Genomic DNA, 25,171 nt, shown 5'->3' with positions numbered 1-25,171 from the left:
CACCAGCAACCACACATCACTGAACAAAAACACTGACCCAGGAACCTATCCTTGTAACAAAGCCCGATGCCAACTCTGTCCACATATCTATTCAAGTGACACCATCATAGGGCCTAATCACATCAGCCATACCATCGGTGGCTCGTTCACCTGCACATCTACCAATGTGATATATGCCATCATGTGCCAGCAATGCCCCTCTGCCATGTACATTGGCCAAACCGGACAGTCTCTACGCAAAAGAATTAATGGACACAAATCTGACATCAGGAATCATAATACTCAAAAACCAGTGGGAGAACACTTTAACCTGTCTGGCCATTCTTTGGCAGACCTGCGGGTGGCTATCTTAAAACAGAAAAACTTCAAAAACAGACTCCAACGAGAGACTGCTGAGCTGGAATTGATATGCAAACTAGACACAATCAACTCAGGGCTAAATAGGGATTGGGAATGGCTGAGCCATTACAAACATTGAATCTATCTCCCCTTGTAAGTATTTTCACACTTGCTTCTTATCAAACTGTCTGTACTGAGCCATCTTGATTATCACTTCAAAAGTTTTTTTTCTCTTACTTAATTGGCCTCTCAGAGTTGGTAAGACAACTCCCACCTGTTCATGCTCTCTGTATGTGTGTGTATATATATCTCCTCAATATATGGTTCACTCTATATGCATCCGAAGAAGTGGGTTGTAGCCCACGAAAGCTTATGCTCTAATAAATTTGTTAGTCTCTAAGGTGCCACAAGTACTCCTGTTATTTTTGCGGATACAGACTAACACGGCTGCTACTCTGAAACCTGTCACTTTTTATGTATGGATTTTAATGGGTGTAGATTGTACCACACCTAATCTGAACAAAAATTGTGGGTACTGCCAAATACCTGGTAGTCAGACAGACCCAATTCATCTGCTATGTGACTACAGGATCTAAATACCTATTGGGAATTGCTGAGCACCCTCAACTACCATTGATTTCAAGGAGAATTGAGGGCACTCAGTACCTCTCAGGAAGTGCTTGTTATTATCTCACAGTACTGGGCCAGTAATTCCCATTCATTAGCTAGAAAGAAAAAGCTGCCAACCTATAACATGGTGGTCTCGCCCTTTAGGGTATGTCTACACAGCACACAAGCCTCTGAGCCCAGGTTGATAGACTTGGGTTCACGGGGCTCATGTTAAAAATAGCAGTATAAACGTTGCAGTTTGGACTGGAGCTTGGGCCCTGAAGCCTTGGGATGGGGATAGCCCCTGAGCTCCCGCCCAAGTGCTGTCTGCACAGCTATTTTTGGCACTGTAGCATGAGTCTTGACTCTGGCTTGGAGGCTCACTTCCGCAGGCTGTCACTGGCTATGTAGACATACCCTTAAGGAGCAAGAGGCCAGGGAACAGCTGGCTCTGTTCTGGAGGAAAGCCCATCAGGCATGGTCCTGGGAACCAGCAGACCCTGCTGAACAACACTCAATTGGGTCTGTAGCGAGGCGGTGGGATACCCCACAGCCCTGCGGAGGGACGAGCCTCCCCTAGCACCAACGTGGGTGGAGCCAGTGGATCCTGCGCCCGCGGAGGATCACGGCGCAGGACAGGAAGTTTAAAAGCCCAACTGCAGAGCTCACTTGAGAGACTGCCGCCGGAGAGGCCAGATGCCTGTGGCCTAGCTCCGGGTTGGGAGATGCCAGCAGGCTGCGGCCAACCCGAGGACTGGCCAGGCCAACCAAGCCTACCCCTGGCCAGCTACCCCGAGGAGCAGCCGAGCCTACCCTTTGCCAGCTACCCTGAGGAGCAACCGAGCCTACCCCTCGCCAGTTACCCGGAGGAACTGATGGTGCTGGAGACCTCCGAGGACACCGCTCTAACCCAGGTACCTTACGAGGGGGAGTCCGGAAGTAGCCCGGGGGCAGCCGACCCTGGTCTGGCCGCAGCACTGCCAGAACCAATGTCAGTGTGTTGCGGTCAGGATCCCCACTGACACAGCAGCGAGTCTTCTGCCACTGCTAGGGCCCCGGGCTGGGATGCAGTGGAGTGGGTGGGCCTGCATCCCCACTCACGGGTGGCAGTCTCACCCTCGCACCAGACGCTCAGAACTAGGAGATCCTGACTGTTTGTTTGCTGCCCCGCCCTGACCCAGGGCCTGGGCTCATATTGAGCTACTTGCTCAGCCCCTGCCTAAGGGCCTGAGCTCCTGACTGTTTGTTTACTGACCAGCCCTGACCCAGGGCTTGGGCCCATAGCAAACTATTGCGAGGCGGTGGGATACCCCACGGTCCCGTGGAGGGACGAGCCTCGGCCGAGCCCTTCTACACGGTCTAATTCCCAGCTGGAGGTTATAAATGAGGGCCCCAGCTCCGGGAGGAGGAGAGAGGCACACATTCTCCTGTGGTTGCAGCAGAAGCTGCAGGAAGGCCACACAGACCCAACTCCTAGGCTGGGAAGGTCCAGACCCTTCAGTTACCAGAGAGGCCAGACGCCCCACAGTCTCATCCAAGAACAAGACTATTAATTTTGTTATTGTCCTATATTTCCTTTTTGTTTTGTGTTGGAGACTAAACAGAGCGCTGAGGAAAGGGGCTATAAACTGAACTGGGAGTGGCTGTTTGTCCCAGGCTGGTGATGAGCTCCATCAGTGAACACCTTAAAGAGAGATTCCACAAGTTATAAGTATATGTGTCCTACAACATAGATCACTGTTTATGGGCTTGACTCTTGCAGCCCTTTCATACAAGAGCTCTTGTTAGCTTCAGTGGGCATTACACGCCTGAAAAGGGCTGCTGGATCCAGAGACTGTTCTTTCTTTTATATGTCCTTCTGTTCTCATCTTCCTGTTAATCTTTCCCTCTTTGTGATCCAAATGTTGCTCACCTGCTAAATATCCCCAAAGGTAGAAGAACAAAAACCTAGACTTAATACAAGCCCAAGGCTTATTGAAGTGAGATGTATGGAGACAATAAAGTCTACATAATATTCACAACTGTATTCTCACATGATCATATAGAACACATCCTCTACCTATCCATATGTCTGTCTGTCTATTCATTCCATCCCCATCACCATAAGGTGTGAGCACCTTCATAGTTAGTGTAACGTGGGACACTCCCACATTGAAAGATACAGTTGTATCAAAAGACAGATCTAAGTCTCCCCATTTTTATATGGCTGCCCTCTGCTTTAATAATTAATTATAAGTCCCTTTTAAAGTCTTTGACAAAAACCATTATGCGAAAAACCCAGCTTGTTCTTTAAAAGGGTGAAGGTCAAGGGTAAGGCTAGGAAGTGGATGAGAAGAGTTGAACATTGTTGCAGCTCTCACTCAATGGAAGCTCAGTAGTTGCCCAGAATGTACTCAACAGGACGAGCGTCTACTGCTCTGTGCCCAGCTAGGGTTGCTGTCCCTTTCTTTGGCACAAAATTCCACAGGAGTGCTGACTGGCCTACATAGGTATGCCATTGGCAGAACTGGGGCAGGGGCAGAAGTCTCCCTCTGTCCCCTCTGCACTGCTCCAGCAGAGCAAACAGGATGGAAAGCTGGTTTAAAGAAACAGCTGGGATTCCCGCTGTGTAGTGGAATCCTTGGTTGGCATAAGTTTGTATAGTTGCTTCTGTATTCAGTCTTGACCCCCACATGGGAACATGTTGGAGTGGTTGTGGCGCCAGTGAAATGGACCATAAGTGTTGTTCCAGCTGATGAAAGTTAGACTAGCCCAGAAACTACTTTGACTTGCAACAGGAGCTAAACTAGCCCCAGTTCCCCCATAATTAAGGTTGAATTGGGTATTCTCATTTAAAGCAGAGACTCAATGTCTATGCATCCGAAGAAGTGGGCTGTAGCCCACGAAAGCTTATGCTCAAATAAATTTGTTAGTCTCTAAGGTGCCACAAATACTCCTGTTCTTTTCGTGGATACAGACTAACATGGCTGCTACTCTGAAATTTGTTATGTATGAATATAATATTACATATCCTCCCCCAACTTACTGCACTTACTCTTTGAGATCAGAATTAATTTTCTGAAAATTTACTTCTAGTGATACTACATGATAATGATAGAGGCTTTTTAAACATTGATGATCCCACATTAGATTATACTTACATTTTAAAGAGTTTTTAATTCTGCCCCTCCCCCAGTGGTGTCACTACAGGGCAGAGTTAAGGTTGCATGTGTGCTTTAGCTGCGTATTTCTGTATCTTACTATGGATTTCTTTATGTTTTAACCTTAACTCTGAATTTTTTGTTTTAATGCTTGTTTTGGGGATAATTGTAACATTCTTGTAATATAGTTTACCCTTAAGTTACATTAACTCCAGTTTTACCTTTTTCTTTGGTCTGATTTAAATGAGATGTGCATTATTGTACCATAATGTTTACTACATGTTTAACCCTGAATTAACTCTTGTTGTGTGTGTTTAGCAACAGGACTTGGCATTGCAGAAAGCACAGTGCAAAACCCAGCACGCACAGTATGGAGAGCTCTAATCATAAGCAAGCATAGCCAAAGTTTGAGACATGTTAGTACAGCAAGGCATTGCAAATGTACATGCCACATTCTGATTACGTATTACCATCTTTTAAGGTTCCGTTCATTTTCCTCTACAACTACACTTGGATTACACTGCAAGACACAACCCACTGGAGAATACAGAATCAGGAGTCTCCGCATTTTTGACTGAGCAAATCCTTTGTGGGTGCGTCTGAGTCATGGAGGGCACATGAGTGAGAGAACCCTTCCTGACACTTTAACAGTGCTGCTTAAGCTGCAAATAGATCCACATAGTTGCTGAACAACTGAATTATTTTTATTTTAGCCTGTCAAATAGGGGAGAGGTAAGCTACATACTTGGCAGTTGCTTAACATGTGTTAGCTTCTTGTGACCACTGCACCTCTGCAGGATCAAGTGCAGAACTTAATAGAATTGAACAGTAGTTTAAAGGTGACCAGGAACACAAAAGGAGATTTCCCAGTCAGGGGATATAAGTTGCTGTCAGAGAATATAGAGGACAGGCCTCCATTTAGCTCCCAGCAGTCCACAAAAAATCCTGTAGAGCCAGTAGACACTTCCTGGTTGTATTCAGCCCAGATATGGGCCAAAGTCATCCTTCAGATAACTCCATTGACTAACGAATGCCCTAAACAGAGCTCCACAGTCAAAAAGACCCTCACTAATCTACTTCAGTTTCTTGGATTTAGGAGTGACCAGTTTCACTAGTGCCAGGAACAGATTCTTCAGAGGATCCTGAAATTTAGTGGAGTCACTGTTGGTATGACCGAAAATGAAAAAGGAGATGATGGAGAGGGGGGGAGGGGAAGAATAGAAACCTACTAGGTCTGTGGGTGATGACTGATGGACAAGTACAAATGTCGTCTACAGCATCTATTCTAGGATTTTGTTGAGTGTCCTTTCAGAGTCCCCAGCAATGGGGCTTCCACCATTTTTCTTGAGTGATTCTTCCACAGTCTAATAGATCTCAATGTCAAGAAGATATTTATGATCATTAGTATGAATTTTCCTTTTTTAATGTATTCCTTTACACCTAGTTACATCCCCTTGCACCAGACTAATTCCTCTCTCTTCTTGGAGAAATGCAACCAGAACTGAAGATGTGGGAACAGGGGTTGATACAGCCTGCTGCTCAAAGGATACAGACATTCTACTAACTCCTATCTGCCTTGGAAAGGATGGTATCACTTTTAATGAGGTAAGTGGGTTCCTCGAGTTCAGAGGTTTTGCAAGTAGCTTGATCCAACTTTGCTGTTTTGTCAAATGTATAATTCTCTCTGCTCATTTCTCAGCATTGCTTTGATTTAACAATGGCAAGGACCGTAGGAGGTTTTCACCTTCCTGGGCAGCATGGAGCTTGGATCATCTGCTGGGATCATCTGGGCATGTCTCACCTGATCAGTTCCCTGCCATTGCAGTACATTGGTGACCCCTTGGTTCTCCCGTTCTCTGTCTGGGGCTCACAGCAGTTTCATCCCCTAGGGACTGAAATGCTAACCCAAGTTATCGGACTCAATATAGGGGTATCTGGGTGAAATTTAATGTCCTGTGTTACACAGGAGGTCAGACTAGATGATCTAATGGTCCCTTCTAGCCTTAAACTCTATGGAATTATGAAATAACAAATAATAAAAATACTTAGTACTTATTCTAGCATTCTACATCTTCAGAGCTCTTTACAACTATTAACTAATTTACTATTTTATTAGCAGGCTCCTCATTACTAATATAAGAAATCATGGGATTTCATAAGCAGGAGTAGGTGAACATTTACAAACGCAAAAATAGTTTACTATATAAAATACAGCTTATCTTGTAAACAGCCCAAATATTGCATTATCTGGTATTAATCAAAATGCACTGTGAAAAGAACAAACCAATATGAACAAAGCTGGTAGAAGAGTTTTTGTTATGCTTAATCCTCAGCTGGAAATGCAAAGTTTATGTACGGATTCTTACTGTACCAGAAATTCACTGGTATATGTCAGGGCTAGTCAACAAGTGGCTTATGGCTGTTGTTCATTGCATGAAGCTTTCAAGCTTCTTGTGATGGCTATAAAATGTATATAGCTCTAACGAAGTGTTTTATACATTTCTAATTATTCTTCATGATTCATTCTCCATTTGTCACCTAGCCAGCACCAGGTAAACATAAACCCTAGTTTTACTGCTGCTTTGCTGGAATAATCTTCATAGATCTAAAAGTTGAGTAGCCCTGGTGTATGGTCTTAATAATCAGCACACAAACTGTACATTCAAATACCAATTCGGAACTCATGCATAGGTAATACATTTAAGCAAGCATATTTATGCCTTTCTGAGTATTTGAATGTATGCCCAAGATAAGATAAAAAGCAAAGTATCTTAGACTATAAATAAACGCAAGATATCTTGCAAGTCCTGTTGCAAGAAAATAGTTGTCTACTATTTTAGCTCTATGAATATAGTTCAGCAAGAGAAATGAGAAAATCCATGCTCCCTCTTTAAAAGATTTATGATCTTTTTGGAAATGCCAGAACAAGGAGGAGGAAAGCTCATGCGCAGCGTATTATTTTTCCCTTTTCTGACAAACTGTAAGTGTAAAAAAGGGTAAAAAATGAATTATTAAATTGATGTGATGATAAAAAGTAGCTTCTACATGCACCCAAAGGTCAAAGATAACCAATCAAAACTATGAGATATTGTCAAATTAAAAAATCCTTTGGTTTGAAAGAGTTTAGCTTTGATCGTTTAGGGAAAAGGTGGAGAACACTTCAAGTGCCTTTTCTTGGCAGGTGACACACAAGGAAAATCCTTTTAAACAAACTTCTTTATAAACCTGTTACCTTCAAAATGATCTCAAATGTAAACATACTAGTGAAGACATAATCTGCATACCCTAGGATCTGGAAGGTAAACAAAAAGTTACAAACATTATTGCTAAAGCTGCTGTTGAGCTAACAAGGATCAATTAACAATTCATTACCTTTAACAGGATTTCAACAGTAAAGATGGCTGTGAAAGCATAGTCAAAGTAACCAAGTATCTGCAAGGTATAATATGTGCCACAGTAAGAAATCCATCTATAAATAAATATTTACAATTTAGATCACATGCACAAAAATACCTACTTTAATCTAAGAATTTAGTTGGGAAATGTAGGCAAAGTAATTTAAAGTTTAGTTGCTGTGTAACAATTTTTGTTTAATTTAAAGTTCATTAGAAGCTACTAAGTTCAAAGTGAGATTTCTTCTATCATAAAATGATAGGACCAAATATGCAATATTTTCTTTCAATTCAGACCTTTCTCCTAGGGCCCTACCAAATTCACAGCCATGAAAAATGCATCACGGACCATGAAATCTGATCTCCCCCATGAAATCTGGTCTTTTGTGTATATAGTATACAGATTTCACATGGGAAACCAGCGTTTCTCAAACAGGAGGTCCTGACCCAAAAGGGGGCTATAGGGGGTTGCAAGGTTACTGTAGGGGGGTCATGGTATTGCCACCTTTACTTCTGTGCTGCCTTCAGAGCTAGGTGGCCGGAGAGCGGTGGCTGCTGGCCAAGTGCCCAGCTCTGAAGGCAGCACCCTGCCACCAGCAGCGCAGAAGTAAGAGTGACAATATTGAGACTCCCCTACAATAACCTTGCGACCCTCCCCCACAACATCCTTTTGGGTCAGGACCCCTATAGTTACAACACCTTGGAATTTCAGATTTAAATATATGAAATTATGAAATTTATGATTTTTAAAATCCTATGACTGTGAAATTGACCAAAATGGACTGTGAATTTGGTAGGGCCCTACCTATCAGCTTTCAGGTGTTCTTTCTTCTGATTCTAATATACTTTACAGGCTCTCACTCAAACAAAAGCTTATTAATAATGTATTTTTTCCATCACAGTATTGCATCGAAAAATTAGACTGTCATATACTTTGTCAGATTTACTAAATCAGTCTAAATATTGCTATGTGTATTTTGTTGCTGTGGTAGGCGGTATGTGCTGGCTACAGGATCACATAGCAAAATTAATGAATAAGTAAATTACCTAAAATCTACTAATGCATTTACTTTTTCTCTTGTATTTTGGAGTATATAACTGTGAGTAATTTATGGAAAATTAAATAAAAATAACAGTAGAGTCAAAGGTGATGTGCAGAGCTTTCAGAATGACCTTGGTTGAAATCCTCACTCCACTGAAGTCAATGGGAGCTTTGCCATAGACTTCAAGACAGTGAGGATTTCACCCCTATAAGGAAAACAGTGCACTTATCTTTAGCACCTACCCAGGGCAACTAACATGCAATCCAACATTAGTTTTCCTTTCAAGGGAACTACCCAACTACCCATTTGTTCTTCTGGTCAGAAAGATGGTGCCAGTGATCAGCAGCTAATGAAATGGCAAGGAAAATTCAATAATGGACAACAGGGAAAAGGGTGCCCATATTAGATTAGACACAGGGAAATCTACTTTTCGTTTTCAGCCAAAGCTCAGATGCTTCTGGTTCCTGCAATAGCTGAAAAAATATAAATAGTAAAGCCCTTCAACAAAGTCTGGCAAGAGACCTATTCTAAAATATCGAAGGAAGTATTGCAAACCATTACACTGCAGCATGAGAACAGTGTTTTATTTTGTTTTCATATTTTGCCTTCTGAATTTTAGCAATGGAAGGAAGAGGTCACCAAGAACCACTTTTCCCCCTCAGTATATCTGTGCTGGAGCTAGGCAAAACACTGGGGGTAGCACATTTTTTGCTTGTCAGCTAACACACAGAGAAAGTATGGCCTGCTGGGTCAGAGATACAGCCAAGGCAGGCTGTCTCTCTTCCTGCATTCTTACTAATATAATGGGCTATGATAGCATAGGTACAGACAGCATGGTTGTCACTGGGGATCAAACCCAGGACATTCACACCAAAAGCACAGGACACTATTAATTGAGTTAAGAACATAAGAATGGCCATACTGGGTCAGACCAAAGGTCCATCCAGCCCAGTATCCTGTCTGCCAACAGTGGCCAATGCCAAGTGCCCCAGAGGGAGTGAACCTAACAGGTAATGATCAAGTGATCTCTCTCCTGCCATCCATCTCCACCCTTTGACAAACAGAGGTTAGGGACACCCTTCCTTACCCATCCTGGCTAATAGCCATTAATGGACTTAACCTCCATGAATTAATCTAGTTCTCTTTTAAACCCTGTTATAGTCCTAGCCTTCACAACGTCCTCAGGCAAGGAGTTCCACAGGTTGACTGTGCGCTGTGTGAAGAAGAACTTCCTTTTATTTGTTTTAAACCTGCTGCCCATTAATTTCATTTGGTGGCCCCTAGTTCTTATATTATGGGAACAAGTAAATAACTTTTCCTTATTCACTTACTCCACACTACTCATGATTTTATATACCTCTATCATATCCCCCCTTAGTCTCCTCTTTTCCAAGTAACTCCTTCAACTTTGAGCAGAAGGCTTCCATAGTCACATGGGTCAGCCTCTAAAAGGAGATGTGATCCTGTGCATGAAGCCCCATTAGCAAAGCTTGCGCTGAACAGATCTGAGGCCTGCTGGAATTCAAGACCCAGCTTGAGAGCCATTTAGAATGAGCTGGACCCTATTTGTAGAGCTATCACCTCCAGCAGCAAGGATCAAACTTCTCAGCACTTTCTGGACCTTCAGCTTTCAAACCACAAGTCCCTACCACCTGAGCTAACAGAACAGCACCAGTTGCTGTTGCTAATTAGAAGGTTCTTTTACTCACTGGGGCCAGCCACTGGTGGGAAACATGGTCGCATGCATTAGGTCAATGTAGAATCTAGAGGCAGGAGTATGGGCGCAACACACTGCACATATCTGCAACAAGGGCAAGGAGCACACCTGTCCCCACCTCCACTTCCCTCAGGCGTTCTGCCTGTGTGTCCCCTGCACAGGGGTAATCCTTTACAGCCGGTCTATTCAGGAGCTACACCAGCTCAGCACTCTTCTAGCTGCAAAAGACAGTATTCAGCCCTTCAAACTGTTTCCAGAGTAAGTCTCATACTGTGGGTGGCACTCAAGGATTTGCTACTTGCTGTCTCTTCCTTATCTGTCAGTGTGACTTATTTATACGAATATACTTAACCAGATTGTATAGATAGGAAAAGCACATATCTCCACTGAATATTTTATGAGGGAATACAAGTGTGTGTGCTCTGACCTCATTTTACCTCTAAACAAAGTTACGGTTTTTTTAAACATTTTTTTCTTTCTAATGTCAAGCGCCAAGTTCTGTGGGCCACACAGCAACTCCACCCCCCTCTGGGTTTCAGAGCTAGGCTCTCACCCGAGCCTGAATATCTACACTGCTATTTTTAGCCCCGTAGCATAGACGCCATAAGCCCCAGTCAGTTGACCTGGGCTCTGAGACTCACTGCTGCAAGTCTTTATTTGCAGTGTAGATGCACCTGCGGAGGCCTGGAAGAGGTCAGAGCCTCTATTCAATCCCACTCTGATCCTGCCCCATCTTCCTTCTGCAGGGTCTGAGGAGGCTATTGCAACCACAGAGCAGCCTCCATACATCAAACTACATGCAAGAGAAAGAGGGGGCCTGGTGATATAAGCTCAGTCATAGCAACCCAAAATTCCCTATACGGTATTCCCTATAGGGTTGCTTCTTTACATTTCTTCTTCGTAACAACAATTTCATACTTATATAAAGTGTATAAAGTTGATAGGAAGCTGAGGGGCTTCTTCTTTATGTCACCACTAATACTGGATATGCAGCAGTGGTGAAATGTTAAGAGATATGATATTGGGCCTGAGTATGCATTCCTTGTATCTAACTCAGTTTGAAGAAGGTCACCCATCAGCATGGTATAGAAGTGCCAGGCAAAGCTTCGGTTGAACTCAAGAGTACAGAGTACTCAAGATGGCTAGAGTGCTTGTTTCAGCTATAGGGAGCCATTTTTAGGTAACATGGTTATTTATTTAAAAAATGAGCTACACTTTTGTTGGATTGTAGCTCACCCAACCATTTATACATGGGAGCCTTAAGGGTGCCTAGAATTATAGTGATTTTTTTTTTTTACTCTGTGGTTACTGTTTTAAAATTATTTAAGTAGAAAAATATACGTATAAATCACATCTAACCTAACCACTTTGTAGTGGTCATTTCAGACATTTAAGATGAATACAGCAGAGGTTTTATATTTCTGAATTTGAAAGAAAGAAAGAAAGAAAGAAAGAAAGAAAGAAAGAAAGAAAGAAAGAAAGAATTTCTCAAGCTGACCATTAAAAATCAGACTGCAACTGCTTAACAGTATTACTTTGTTAATGTATGAATATCTTCATACACAGAAGTGATAGGGCTGTCCATATGTCTGTGGATTCATCATAAGATAACTCTTGCATATATGAAAGAAGCAAGTGGGAGAACAGGAGAAAAGAGATTTCTATTCATAGATGAATTGCATACCAATGTATGTAACACGTGGCTCTCCAAAAACAGATACATTTCTACCTAGTACCTTTTTCTTTCGTTGTCAGAGTGTATAATGTACATTTATAAGCTGAAAATATATTCAAAATCAGATTCAAATAATAACACTTTTTTAAAATGAATTAAAACGTTCTGCTTTTCATGTCATAAATTTTTAAAATTAAATTGTTCATTTGATTTTTTTATTTACATGTGGCCTGATCCTGCCACCAATACTCAGATCAGACCCATAACGTCAACACAGATAAAAAGTAAAATTCATTTAGAATTAAAATATGCTCTCTCTGTTCCATGCATTACTTTTTAAAGGGATCCATGCTAGTTAGTACACGTAGTATAAATAGTATCGTATTCTTTGTAAAACTGTAAAATACTTAACATTTTACTATGTGTAGCAAGCAAAAAAAAAAAAATCAAATATATGTAGACTAGTTAAAATGTGCTATCATGTAGGTCTACATTATAAAAATAAGCATATTCCAAGCATAATGATTACTTATTAGTCAGGAAGAAGGCATAATAAGTTAAAAATGTGTTATGTAGACTCATCTACGTATTTTTGCTTACGTTATTTCGAAAAGAGTGACTGCGAATTGGGTCTTCCGCCGCTAGGGAAACGCTGCTGAGCATGATGAAGACAAGGATGAGGTTTGTAAAGATGTGGTGGTTGATCAGCCTGTGGCATCCCACTCGAATTCTGAAAAAGAGATAGAAAAATACGCATGTGTAAATAATGTATAGCAGGCAGGGCTCACAAAGAGCAAGTATTCTAAACTTCTCTGCCAAGATTATAGTAACAATTCTAAAAGCAGGGCTGGATTTGGCTTTCATATATACCAAGGTAAATCCAGAGCAACTGCTCTGATTTAAACGTTGGTAAAGGATTTCAGAATCTGGCCCATAGACTTTGAGGCTAGGAGTCAAAGGAGTCTAAGGGAGTTAGGTTCCCAGTTCCCACTGATTTTCAATGGGATTTTGATGCCTAACTCCTCTAGGTTTCTTTTAAAACCCCAGTATTGGGCCCCACTGTGCACATGCAAAGGGGTCCATGCTAGCAAATATTCCTATGCAGGAGTAAAGCCTTAATTTCAGGCTCAATGAGAAAGGCTTAATTTCAGGCTCAATGAGTCTGAACCAACTCTCATTAAAGCCAATTAAAGTATTCCTAAATTGACTTTGTGGGAGTTGGACTGGGCTCAGTGTCTCATTTAGATACTTCAGGGCTCTATTCAAACCAGAATTTCCTAATGAGGCTACCAGCTGTTTCAAGATTGTGCTTGCTACTAGGAAGCCACCACGTAATGCTGATTTCAGCTTTACACAGGATTAGCATCATAGGACCCAATTCGGGTCTCATTCCAGCTGAACACTTCAATAGAGTTACTCCACATTTACATCAGTGGGAAAGCAGAATCAGCAGAATGAAATAGTTTTGAAAGCTTCCAGTGAGAAGTTAGTGGGTTTTTAAGGAATCTATTCTACTGTCAGTAAATAGAGGATTTCTGTATGTTCTGGTACTGCTAATTACCTTCCATGATAACAGAAGCTACCTACTTTACTTAGGGCACGTCTTCACTACCCGCCGGCAAGAGGCAGCAGCGGAGTCGACGGCGGCGCGGCAGCGGTCGACTTGCCGCCGTCCTCACAGCCAGGTAAGTCGACCTAAAATACGCCACTTCTTGGTCAAATATGCGTATCTTAGGTCAACCCCCCGCTGTAGTGTAGACCTAGCCTCAGAGAAGGAAAAGCCACAAACCAATCCTACAGTCCCTTTGCAAGCAAAAGTCCCCCGGAGTCAAGAGGATTTTTGGTGTGTGTGAGGACAGTAAGATAATGACTTTGGGCTATTGACGTCAATAGGATCTGTGGGTGTTCAGCATCGTTGGAAATCTGGTCTTAATGTCTGAAGAGCTCTATTTATTATTAAATTAAAGTTGAATGTGTGTAAGTTTTAAACTATTTAGTTTCAATAACTTTCTTTTTTAGTGAATTTTGTCTTTTTGTGAAAAGTGCTGCTTGACAGGTCTGGAGACTGAAGTCATTTATTAAGTGAATCGATACAAGAAGGGCAGCAGTCAAATAAACTGCCACACACATACACTGCTCCACAAATCTGACCTGGAAGGACCTCTAGTGGTGAGATTGTAACTCTGTTCCCAAGCCAAGTCATTCTTTAACCTGTATGCTGAGACTGCCGATGAGATTGCTAATTGCATTGATGGTTTTATGACATGGACTCTACTCACTTCACATGCACAATCGAACAGCCACTAGATGGTCACAGTTTCCATCAAACTGTTCCATAACAAAACAGCTTTCTTCACTACTGCCCTAGTCTGGAATCATACCTAGAGATGAAAGGCTCTATATCCCAATCCCAATTCCCTAAAGCATCCAGGTTTTATTGTTTTTATTTATTTATTTATATTTATCTTTGCTTTCATTGTTTTCTTCAATGCTGAATTTTGGAAAATACCACCATACCAATGGGGTATAAGGAACCAAATTCATTTATTTATTGAATTATATAAGGTCCAATCTTGCTCCCATTGAAGTCAATGGGAGTTCTGCTTTGGACTTCAACGAGGGCAGAATTAGCTCTTCAGTGATGAAGCTCCAGGGCACAGAAGTGGTATTTATAAGGGTGATATTTACGGGTTGGTACTGCTGAAAATGAAGAAGGCACTCCCTTCAGGAATCGGTGTTATCTTCTCCTTCATATTTAGTTCAGATATTCTTCTGGGACGTGGGCCAACTGGTACCTCTGGTTCATCTTCCTCGTCTTCCTCATCTTCACCTACTTTAAATTAAACACTTTTTTACTATAAAATAAAAAAGATTAAATTTTTGTTCATAACAATATACAATTATTGCTTGTATTAAAATATATATTCAACAGATGGTGTTAAAAATCTGTTAATTAATACATGAACATTCCCATAGGTGTCAGGGACATATCTTTCATTAATCAATTTACACACCAAAGGGACTCTTTAGGGAGCTTTTCAAAGTCATTTAGTGCCTAATTTCTATTGAAAGTCAGTGCAGTGAGTCAAAGTCCTTACCACATCTCAGATGGAGAGGGGTAGTGGCTTTAGGTTAATTTTTGCAATGATTGGTGGCTTTTCTTCCACCCATCCCATAACCTCGCACTTTCCTGTATATAAAGTCCAAGTAAATGGACTCTGCACAATGGTGGATGTTAATGCCACTCACCTGCCACAGTGGGTGCAAAACCAGATGGGCAGTAATTGGGACAGCCCCATTAGAAAGGGAAAGGACAGCACATGCTGGAAGTGACCCCTCCCCCTTCCAGAGCCTCTATCCACTCATTGGTCAGCCATTTTCTCCTTTCATTAATTTAAACCCTACCCTGGGGCATGTGGAGCTCTATTTCAGCAGCCAAATCCCCACTTCCTGTAGATATAGTTTTGGGACTGTGTTTGCAGATGCTGCAGGTCTGACCAAGTGCCTGTTTTGGGGGTCAGGAAGGAATATTTTTTTCCCATTGGGGCCAAACTGGCAGAGGCCTAGTAGTCTTTTCACCTTCCTCACAGCATCCTCGAAGCACAGTTAGATTCAATAGGAATCGAATTCAGTCATTAGTGGTAGTACTTAGTAGGGATGTTAGTTAGTTGCAACCAGTGGACCATTAGCCTTGGTGAAAAGGCTAAGGACAGTTCCCAGAAGTATAAGACTCAGGATTTTGCTGATGGGCCTTGCACTCATGGGATAGGAGGACACCTTGTTGCCTTCGTAGGTCAAGGTTCCCCCTGTTTTAATACCATCTGTCCCCTTCCTGGGGTGTGTGAAATGATTCAGAAGAGCAGGCTGAGTCCTAGGGCTAGGCTGAGGAGAATCTATCCCAACCTGTGGGTTATATGATAGGAGCCCTCCAACCCCTGCACTGGAACCACTTAAAATGCCTGGTAGGTGAGAGTATGGGTAACAAGGTGGATAGTGCCCCTCCCCTGTGTTAAGTTTAATAAAATTGCAGCCTGTCACTTAACATCCCTGCGTCTGTCCTCACTTGCCAATGTGTCTAGATCAAGTGTTCACAGAGTGGGTGGGAGGTAGTAGGACGTATGTAACAGCTCTACAGCTGGTGAGACAGAAGCAACCTGATTTTTGACTGAAATGTGTGTTAGCAGGAAGCCATCAGAAGCGCATAAGATGACAGGGCCTGAATAGCATTCTCTCTGGAACATTCCTTGCCATCTACCATTTCAATGAAGTTCCAGATTCTGCCCCAAATACAGAGAAGTATTATTAGATTATCCATCAGACTGACAATTTTAATGATCTTACTTTATGTGTACTATCTAAATGGGCTGCAGAAAAAGCAATAGCACTGCATTCTATAGGCCAATATAACTGCTGGCATCAGAGGGTCTAACTCCACTGACTTTAAAGGAACTGAATCAAGACAAGGTAATGGTAAATGTGACCTTACATTTATATTTCAATGTACTGATTTAAACATGTTTATAGTCTTGCTGGCATACCTGGTACATCACAAGGTGGATAGGGGTCTTTGTCCTCATCTTCTCCTTCTCGATATTCAGCAATTGTAACCTATGGTGATGGCAAAGAGACACTTCAGAAGAAAATTAAACTTCAGCATTTAATCGATGCATTTAGATGATCCAAAAAACAAAACAAACAAATTATTCAATACCAGAGAAGCCAGGTACATGCTTACTCTCTCAATGTATCAACAGAGCCATGATGGTTGATCACTTTGGAAGTGGGCAAGAGGGGAAAGCTGTAATCTTTTTTAAAAGTCTATTTTTGAACCCCCATGTACATTTTTGTGATTCTACACTTAGGCAAAAAGACCTGCAGAATGTCATAGGGATAAAACCAGTAGGGTTCTATGGAAATTACATGGAGTGGTTTGAAAATTCTATAGTATTGCCTTCTAAAGGACTTTTCCAGCAGAAATCTACCAAGAGCCTAAAGCTATGGGTTATGCTAAAACTGACAATGTTAACTTACTCTATGCTCTAAAACTCCTCTCCCCAGCGAAGTTGTAGGGGATCAGGAGGAGCAGATACAGTCATTCTGCCAGGAGCTAGGCATCCATAGGAACGGTTGGGGTCATTGAGGTGGTCTGAAACTGCATGGATCTCATGTGAACAGCAGGTTCTGTGGTCCCAACCCTTTGCCAGTTCTGTGAGAATGAAAACCCTGTGTGCACTGACAGTTTCTTGTCCCTTATGTGGGAGAAAAACACTTAGGAGAAAATGTGGCCCTAAAAAATAAATCACATAGTGCACATCTGTGTTGAAAAGAACTTATTAGCATAAACAAGAGAGCCACTTTTTAACAGGATAAAATATTTTTATAGAAATAAACACCTTATTATCCTTGGCCTTCTTTTGGTCTCCTTCTGATTTGTCACCTTTTTTATTTTCCAGACTCTCTTTTCTAAAAAAAAAGAAAAAGAAAGAAAAACAAAAACAAACAACAAACCCCATTAAGTAAAGAACAAAGACTGATGAAAGAATGATTGTTAACTGATTTTACCCACTCTATTAAAAATGAAGAGGTCATGCCTACGGAAATATAGGTACTTGATTTGAAGGGACATTTACAGAGAAGACATGCCACATACAAAGGTAATAAAGAGTGTTTCATCCCAGTGCACTAGATTCATTCAACAGATTATCCTTTTAAATATAACTCAAGAAACCAATCCCTTAAAAATGCGATGCATGGTCTTTATAGGAATACTAAGGGATAAACTGTGCTCTTGGATTCATGCACACAACTCTTATGGTTTCCATGGGACTACAGTGACTTCAATGGAAGATTTGCTTGTTGTCTATGTAAAGTTTTCAGAATTGGTCTGAACGGAAGTTGCAAATATACATATAGGGATACAATCATGTTCTAATTGCACAATGAATCCTACATTCCAATGTTTAAACCTCAGATGGTTATCACCATTCATTCCATCATCCCAAATCTTTGGGCAAGTTTAAATTAAAATCACATTCATTTGGTCTTTGTTAACAAGGATGGTATCTTCTTTCCTTTTCTCTTAAATTAATAATCTATGAACCCTCTCAAGATATTCAAATAAAGAAATCAACACACTTGTAAGTGGGTGAATACTGAACTCCCATCTAGCACCCCAGTGCTATTTTACCTGGCATTCTTTTTCCTCTGCTTTTCTTCTGCTTCTTCTTTCTGAGCTGTATTCAGGCTTTCCGCATCTGCCAAGTTATCCACAGCAATGGCCAAAAAGACATTTAGCAAGATATCTGATTCAAATAATCTTAAGGACATTATGCATTACCACACTGTGTTTGGTTTATTCCTTATCAGTATGAAAAAATGACAGTGTGAGAGACATGAAACCCATGCTCCCAAACTAAGTATATAACTTTACAGAGCTGGATGTACTGCTTATAATACCTTTACTTACTGGGCCAAATTAATGCCTGCTGTAACTGCATTTAAACCAACAGAGTTACACTAGTGATGCTTTAGGCCCATTGATTCTATCACAACAAGAATATACAGCAGACTGCTGAACAAAAGACTAGTAATTTATAAAGTGAATTTTTGAAAGGAAATGAAATTGAAGTTTACATGGGCATAGACAAGTTTCACCTACTACACAATGTTTTTAGATACTAATTCAGATACTAAAAAACGTTGATTTTTACACTGCAGTATTTTCCATATGTACTACATTCCATGTCAAGTTCTGTACTTCAGCCCATATCAATGAAGTGTGAATATCAATAGAAGCAGCATAAAAATATAGTAAAAAGAAGTTTAATATTTTTGCCATATCTATTGGCTCCTAACCTTTTCAGTACTAACTTGTGTCTAGGAGAACTGTATGCTAGCTTACTAGAGTTTTGGGTAGCCACTGAAAGATGCCATACTGGGGACAAAGGAGAGCTTTTGGAAGATCGGGGGCATGGAGGGTGAACACTTTTGTGGAACTAGTCCCAAACAGCTCATATTCCTACTGCTAGGATCCCCCTGCAATGTAACATGTATTCCCTAATGTGACCCACTTCTATCCACTGTCATTTGTTCAGAAACTGTCAGAAATAACAAGGTTGAATCAGGGAGGGATAGGACATTCTGGCATGGAGTTCAGAGCACTTCTGTGGATCAGGATGGGGGTGCTGGCCAAAAGAAGACAAGCAGACAAAATGAGGTTGTCTGTCAACTTGAGGAGGAAGGAGCAAATGTGCTGGTTCCTGTCAGAGTGGTGAGATGGCGATGCCTAGGGAGCTGGCAGGGGTCTGATTTGTTTAGGGAAAGTAGAGAAAGGGAACGGGAGCAGGAGGGAGCTCCTGTTTAGAAGAAATGTAGTACAGAAAATGTGCATACCTGTTCACAGCGATTCACTCAGTTACACAAAGGGCAGGTATGTGTCCTAAGTGTCATAATGGTTCAGTCCTCTTTACGCACAAATTCACTGCTCTATTCAGAAATGCTTACAGTGAATGCCAGTGTCACTTGTAGAAATGAAAGGATACAGTTACCACAGATGAAGAGGATAATGAAGTATATACAGACGACCATTCCTGATGACGATGGGCCACCATATGCCATAATCCCATCATACATCACAGCATTCCAGTCTTCACCTGTTAGAATCTAACAAGCAAATTCATCTTTACTGACTCAACAGTCAAAAGACTGAAAGAGGATTATGTTTCCTCTGTCCACAACACACACAGCCATTTTCTAGAACATGAAAATGTTAACTGATCAATCTGTATAGGATGCTTTATATAGTAAACGCGGTAGTAATCTGTTTGTTGTTATACAATATTTTAATATTTCCATTTAAATAAGCATCTCTTAGTTTAGCTTTACCAGTTTTTATCTATATGAAGCATTTATGCCAATGAACTGTATGTCTATGCTTATGGTCCAAGATATATAAAAAAAAAAGGGTGCCTAAAATTAAGCTCCTAAATTCTTATGTAGGCACCTAAGTGGCCTGATTTTCAATGGTGCTGCATATACAGCAGCTTCTACTGAAGCCTCCATGCTCAGCACCTTTGAAAATCTGGACTCTCATTGAGGAACCTAAGTATGGCTTAGGAGACTAATTTTAGGCACCCATTTTTAAAGAATGTTGGCCACAAACCCTTTCCAAAACTATACATCATAGTGTGTTACACCTTCAAATTAAATTGTCCCAATCTAAGTCCTAACTGGAGACTGGGACCATTACTATATTGCTTTAAATGGAGGGGGTTTCAAACTGAATTGGAGCTCAAATGCTATTGGAGAATGAATAATTTTCCTACTTTCTACTGTTTCTTGCAACTTTGCTGCTGTACCAAAGGATGAAATCTAAAGGAACTTGTTGATTAGTTAAGTGGAGGATAGTTTACAGCTGGTCTACTATGCATTTAGCACTTTATTTTGCATTACTGTGGGAAGCCTGATTATTAGAACACAGATTATAGGGATACTGTATATATTTTTCATCAATTTAGAAGCTGTTAGTTCTATCCCAAAATACTCCCATTACAGTGATTCTCTCCCCAGATAATTCAGTGACTGTGCAAGAAAGTCATACACGCACAAAGGCCACTATTTTATTCTCCGAAGTCCATATTTGGGCACCTAAATAAGAATTCTGGTTTTTCCAAGCTGTTCAGTATTCAGCAGCTTCCTTGGGAGCTGTGGGAGCTTGGCACCTTTGAAAATCAGGCCATTTATTTAGGTGCCTGGATATGGATGTAGCAGCCTGACTTTAACCCCCTGAGTTTGGAAACACTGACTTAAGTTTTCAAAGGGACACCATCAGGGTAAGTGTGGCCCATTATTTTTAATATTTTTGTAGAAAATTTAAGACTTACAGAAATATTTCTCGTTAGGATGTCTTTATTTTTAAATTCATTGGAAACAGTTTTTTCTTTGTTTGTTTCAAGCATCATCCTACGGAACCTCTATTTGAGTGAATGGAAATTGTGCCACACAGCCAAATATTCACCCAAAGCAAACACTGCACTATTGTGTTAATGCCTATAACCCTAAATGTGAAAATGACTAGACTCAAAAATGAAAGAGACTAGCCTAATTTCATTGCCCAAGCCCAGAGAAATACAAAAAGTAAACAAACACCATAAACAGTGAAAAGGACGTTAGAGTGTAAGAATTCTTTTAGTTTTAATAATCAGTTACTAGTAACACAGATATGAATGTTTTAAAATATATATAATAAACTGATAGTGTCCCTTTAAAGAAATCCATATTTAGTTTTTTATGATATGAAGTGATATGATTCACACAGATATACACTTTTACAATGTTTCTCAATTTATCCTACTAAGAAGTAGCTGAACATTAGAAATACACACATCTACCACAAAACAGACAGTTAACAAGCTTACAGGAAAAACATTAATTCAAATTAAATAACTTCCAGTTTTTATTTCTAGTCATGTCTTTGATGGACAAAGAAGACTTAATTTAATGAAGTAACATGAAAGCTATGTTGCATAGATAGATCAAATAAGATATGGAACAAATGGTACAAATGGTGCAAAATTACCAGAGTACTGAATATAATGAGCAGAATGCTACTTAAAGTAAACAGAATAAATAGTATTTGTGATTTTTTTCAGGAGACAAGATTACCTAAACATTTTTGTTGTTCAAAGGTAAAACGTTTCATAGGGGGTGAAAGAAAGTTACCTGGAATACAGTTAAAAGAGCTTGTGGAAAATTATCGAAGGTGCTCCGTTTTGTTTGAGTTTCATCAAAATTAAATTTGCCTCCAAACAGCTGCATTCCAAGCAATGAGAAGATTATGATGAAGAGGAAAAGCAGAAGCAACAGTGAAGCAATGGACTTCATTGAGTTTAACAAGGATGCTACCAAGTTGCTCAGGGATGTCCAGTGCCTATAAATTAAAATGCGTGTGTTAACACAAAAAAAAAACTGTAAAAGAACAGTGCGTGATGAAATATTACAAAAGAATTGCTGATCACCATACAAGTACCCCTAAAATTAGCAGCAGGAAAATGCATTATTTCGTAATCTTACCTTGTCACTTTAAAAATACGTAGAAGACGAACACAACGAAACACTGAGATTCCCAGGGGTGACATAATTTCCAACTCCACCAGTATGGTTTCAACAATGCCACCACAAACGACGAAGCAATCAAAACGGTTAAAGAGGGATACAAAATAAGCCTGTAGGCCCAAGCTGTACATCTTTATTAACATTTCACAGGTGAATAACGCCAGAAGTACTTTGTTTGCAGTATCTGGAACAAAACATTCAGAAAATTATAATGTTTTAGATACTTCTGATTTATTTTGTAGATCTCATATTTTGACTAACTTTTATCCATTTTCCATGCCAGTTATCTTATCTCTCTGGAGGGAAATACACATTGCTTTGCATTTGACACCATTTTTTGCATGAGGCATATAATCCCTCCCTTTGATCTAAAAATGCTACATCATTCTAATTTATTGTGTAAATTATCCCAGCTAAAAACATAGTTCAAACCCAGACTGGAATTAAGGCAAAATGATTCACAGCCTATTCTGATGTGCAAGTTAGCATTTGTCCTTCCTTATCTTTAATCACATGGGTTGACAATGGTAATATGTCTAAAGCATAATGGCACATGTTTACAATTTGGCTCTGTAGTTTTTTGCCCGTACATTATGTCATTAAGATGTGTTGCAGATGTGGAAATAGAAAACATTTGGTCATTCCCTATATCGATTTCTTTAACCCGGATGCACTGAAGGATAACAAATAAACTTCAAAATGGCAAAATACAGAAGTAATCAAGGAGAGCTTTCATTTTTCTGTGGTTAAAAACAGGAAAAATGTTCTTTGCTTGTACCTTGGATCTGTGTCAGCCAGTCAGGTTGATTGTAATGCTCAGAAGAGATAGTTAATGTGTTCAGAAAGACCAAGACAATAACGAGCCAATAAAACGAGACAGATTTTACTGCAGCTCTACATTTTCTTCGATTGAATCGGTTCCAGCGACGCCAGCGTCGACTGAAATTTAGAACAAAAGCAAATGCATTATTCTATGGAAAAATATTACAGTATTTGAACTTAAAGATTTGTGTTGGGTGGGAGATTTGTGGGTGTACATGTGTGAGTATATATGAAACTATGAAAGAAATCTGACAGGCAGCTGTGTGCATTACTACCAAGTGCAGCTAAAAAGATGACAATTTTGTTCAAGTTTAGAGCCAAATAAAAAACAAAAAATGAAAATTTTAACAAATTAGTGTTGAACATTTCTATATAATCTTCATACAGTTTAATAGATTGTGACATCACTAGATTAGGGCATTTGTCAAAGCCAACTCAATATTGCATGACCTAGTACATCGCATTGCACTTCATTGCATAACAAGATATATCTAAGTAAACCAGATCTAGATTCAGATTAAGTTTAAGAATCAGAATTTGCGTTTCAGGTTGAACCATGGATACTGTTTGGGTTTGGATTAAACAATGCAGAAATTTTATGAGATGAACTTGTGAGAAACTACCCCATAATGATGGAACTCTCACAACGTCAACTGTTCCCAAGAACACTACCAACTTGGGCTGAAATCCTAGGGTGGTGGGTGGGCATATTCATGAGATTTTTGATGCATACAAACTGAAGTTGGAAATTAGGCCACATCTAGTATTGAGTTGACTCGGAAAGGAAAGATTGTCCAATGGTTAGGGTGCTACCACAGGACTTGGGAGACCTGAATTAGTTCTCTGCTTCCTCCAAAGCTTCCTGTGGGTAAGCCACTTACTCTTTAGTGCCTTAGTTCTCTATTTATGAAATGGGAATAAAAGTACTTTACCTCACAGGGGTGTTGTGTGGATAGATAAATACATGAAAGATTGTGAGGCACTCAGATACTACAGTAATGAGGGCCTTATAAGATAGATAGATAGATAGATAGATAGATAGATAGATAGATAGATAGATAGATAGATAGATAGATAGATAGATAGATAGATAGATAGATAGATAGATAGATAAAACCAAAACCACAGGAGTGGATTTGGATAATAAATCTTAATATTAAGACAATGTTAGGGTGACCAGATGAGATGAAGAAAATATCAGGACACCGGGGGCAACGTTCCATGCCAACGTTCTGATCCAAACCCCACCGGACTCAGTGGACAGACTCCTATGACTGCAATGGGATCTGGCGCTAGTTTCAAAATGGAAAGAGTTTGGATTTAAGGGTGTGGGTTCAGCCCTTCTCCAATATATTGTAATGCACTTTACAACTTAAGTTCATAAGCTGATGCTATTTCTGACCCTAAACTTTTCTATTTTTTTTTGTTTACACTCTATAATATTTAAATAAATTGCTACAAATAATTAGATAAAAAGTCTTAGTACCTCTGCTGCCCTGAGTCAGCAGGTACCATACCTAGTATATATAAAATTAGAAATGTTCTAATCTGCCTCAGGTGGTAGATCCAATATGTAATGGTGTCTTCATAAAAATAAATAAACAGTCAAGCAGTGTGTGAGGTTCTTTCACTCACCTTAAACTCATGCTTGTGATTATGGAAAATATTAATTGCTCGGTTACTGTTATGGAAAAATTTCATCACTTATAGAGTATAATAATCATATGAAGAAAAAGCTCTGAATTGAACTAACTTGACAGTGTGTTCAAGAACACTCTTGTCCTGCCAACTATGTGCTTAGCCATCATCAGTATATACTCTGACTGGATATGCAAAAAACAGTATTTTTTACTCTTAGGGCAAAATTCTGCATTGCTGAAGTCAATGAAAATACGATAAGGCCCCAAGAGCTTGATCACTCATAACAGTTGGGGGGACTCATGGTCATCTCCAAGAACCTGATCTATGAAGTCAATGGAAAGATTCCTATTTGACTTCAACGGTCATTGGATCAGGCTCTAAATCCTTAAACAGTGAAAGTTTTGTAAAGAAGTGACAACAGTTCTTTTCAAATTTTTCAGTGTTTATGGATTTATAGCCTGAACCAGAGACCACTGACAGAAACAGTACAGCTAAACCCAGGAAACCTTCTGAAAATGTAGCCCAAGGGGTGTGCAATTTTAGGCCCATATGTAAGGGTTGACAGGCTTTAGTGTGAATTAAGCTTACGGTTATAAAACAAAACAAAGCCTCATTTGAGGGGGACAGCACATATTTTCTTCCCTTCCTAAAATATTCACAATTGCGCGCACACACAGACA

General features: G+C 40.2%; 1 protein-coding gene across 2 annotated transcripts in view; it reads right to left on the bottom strand.

The window, feature by feature from the left end:
- CACNA1D (calcium voltage-gated channel subunit alpha1 D) overlaps positions 1-25,171 on the bottom strand; it is a 412,523-nt gene that overhangs the window by 112,084 nt on the left and 275,268 nt on the right. For both annotated transcript variants that reach the window (XM_065407208.1, XM_065407209.1), the window contains 10 exons: positions 22,807-22,967; positions 21,987-22,212; positions 21,636-21,843; positions 19,457-19,577; positions 18,103-18,217; positions 17,309-17,378; positions 16,454-16,523; positions 14,604-14,748; positions 12,516-12,645; positions 7,461-7,520 (listed from right to left, as the gene is read on the bottom strand). In XM_065407208.1, the coding sequence (XP_065263280.1) occupies positions 7,461-7,520; positions 12,516-12,645; positions 14,604-14,748; positions 16,454-16,523; positions 17,309-17,378; positions 18,103-18,217; positions 19,457-19,577; positions 21,636-21,843; positions 21,987-22,212; positions 22,807-22,967 (1,306 nt within the window). The remainder of the gene's footprint in view (positions 1-7,460; positions 7,521-12,515; positions 12,646-14,603; positions 14,749-16,453; positions 16,524-17,308; positions 17,379-18,102; positions 18,218-19,456; positions 19,578-21,635; positions 21,844-21,986; positions 22,213-22,806; positions 22,968-25,171) is intronic.

This window comes from Emys orbicularis, chromosome 7 (assembly GCF_028017835.1).
Source record: "Emys orbicularis isolate rEmyOrb1 chromosome 7, rEmyOrb1.hap1, whole genome shotgun sequence".
NCBI lineage: Eukaryota > Metazoa > Chordata > Testudines > Emydidae > Emys > Emys orbicularis.
This window is presented reverse-complemented; position numbering and strand designations above follow the sequence as displayed.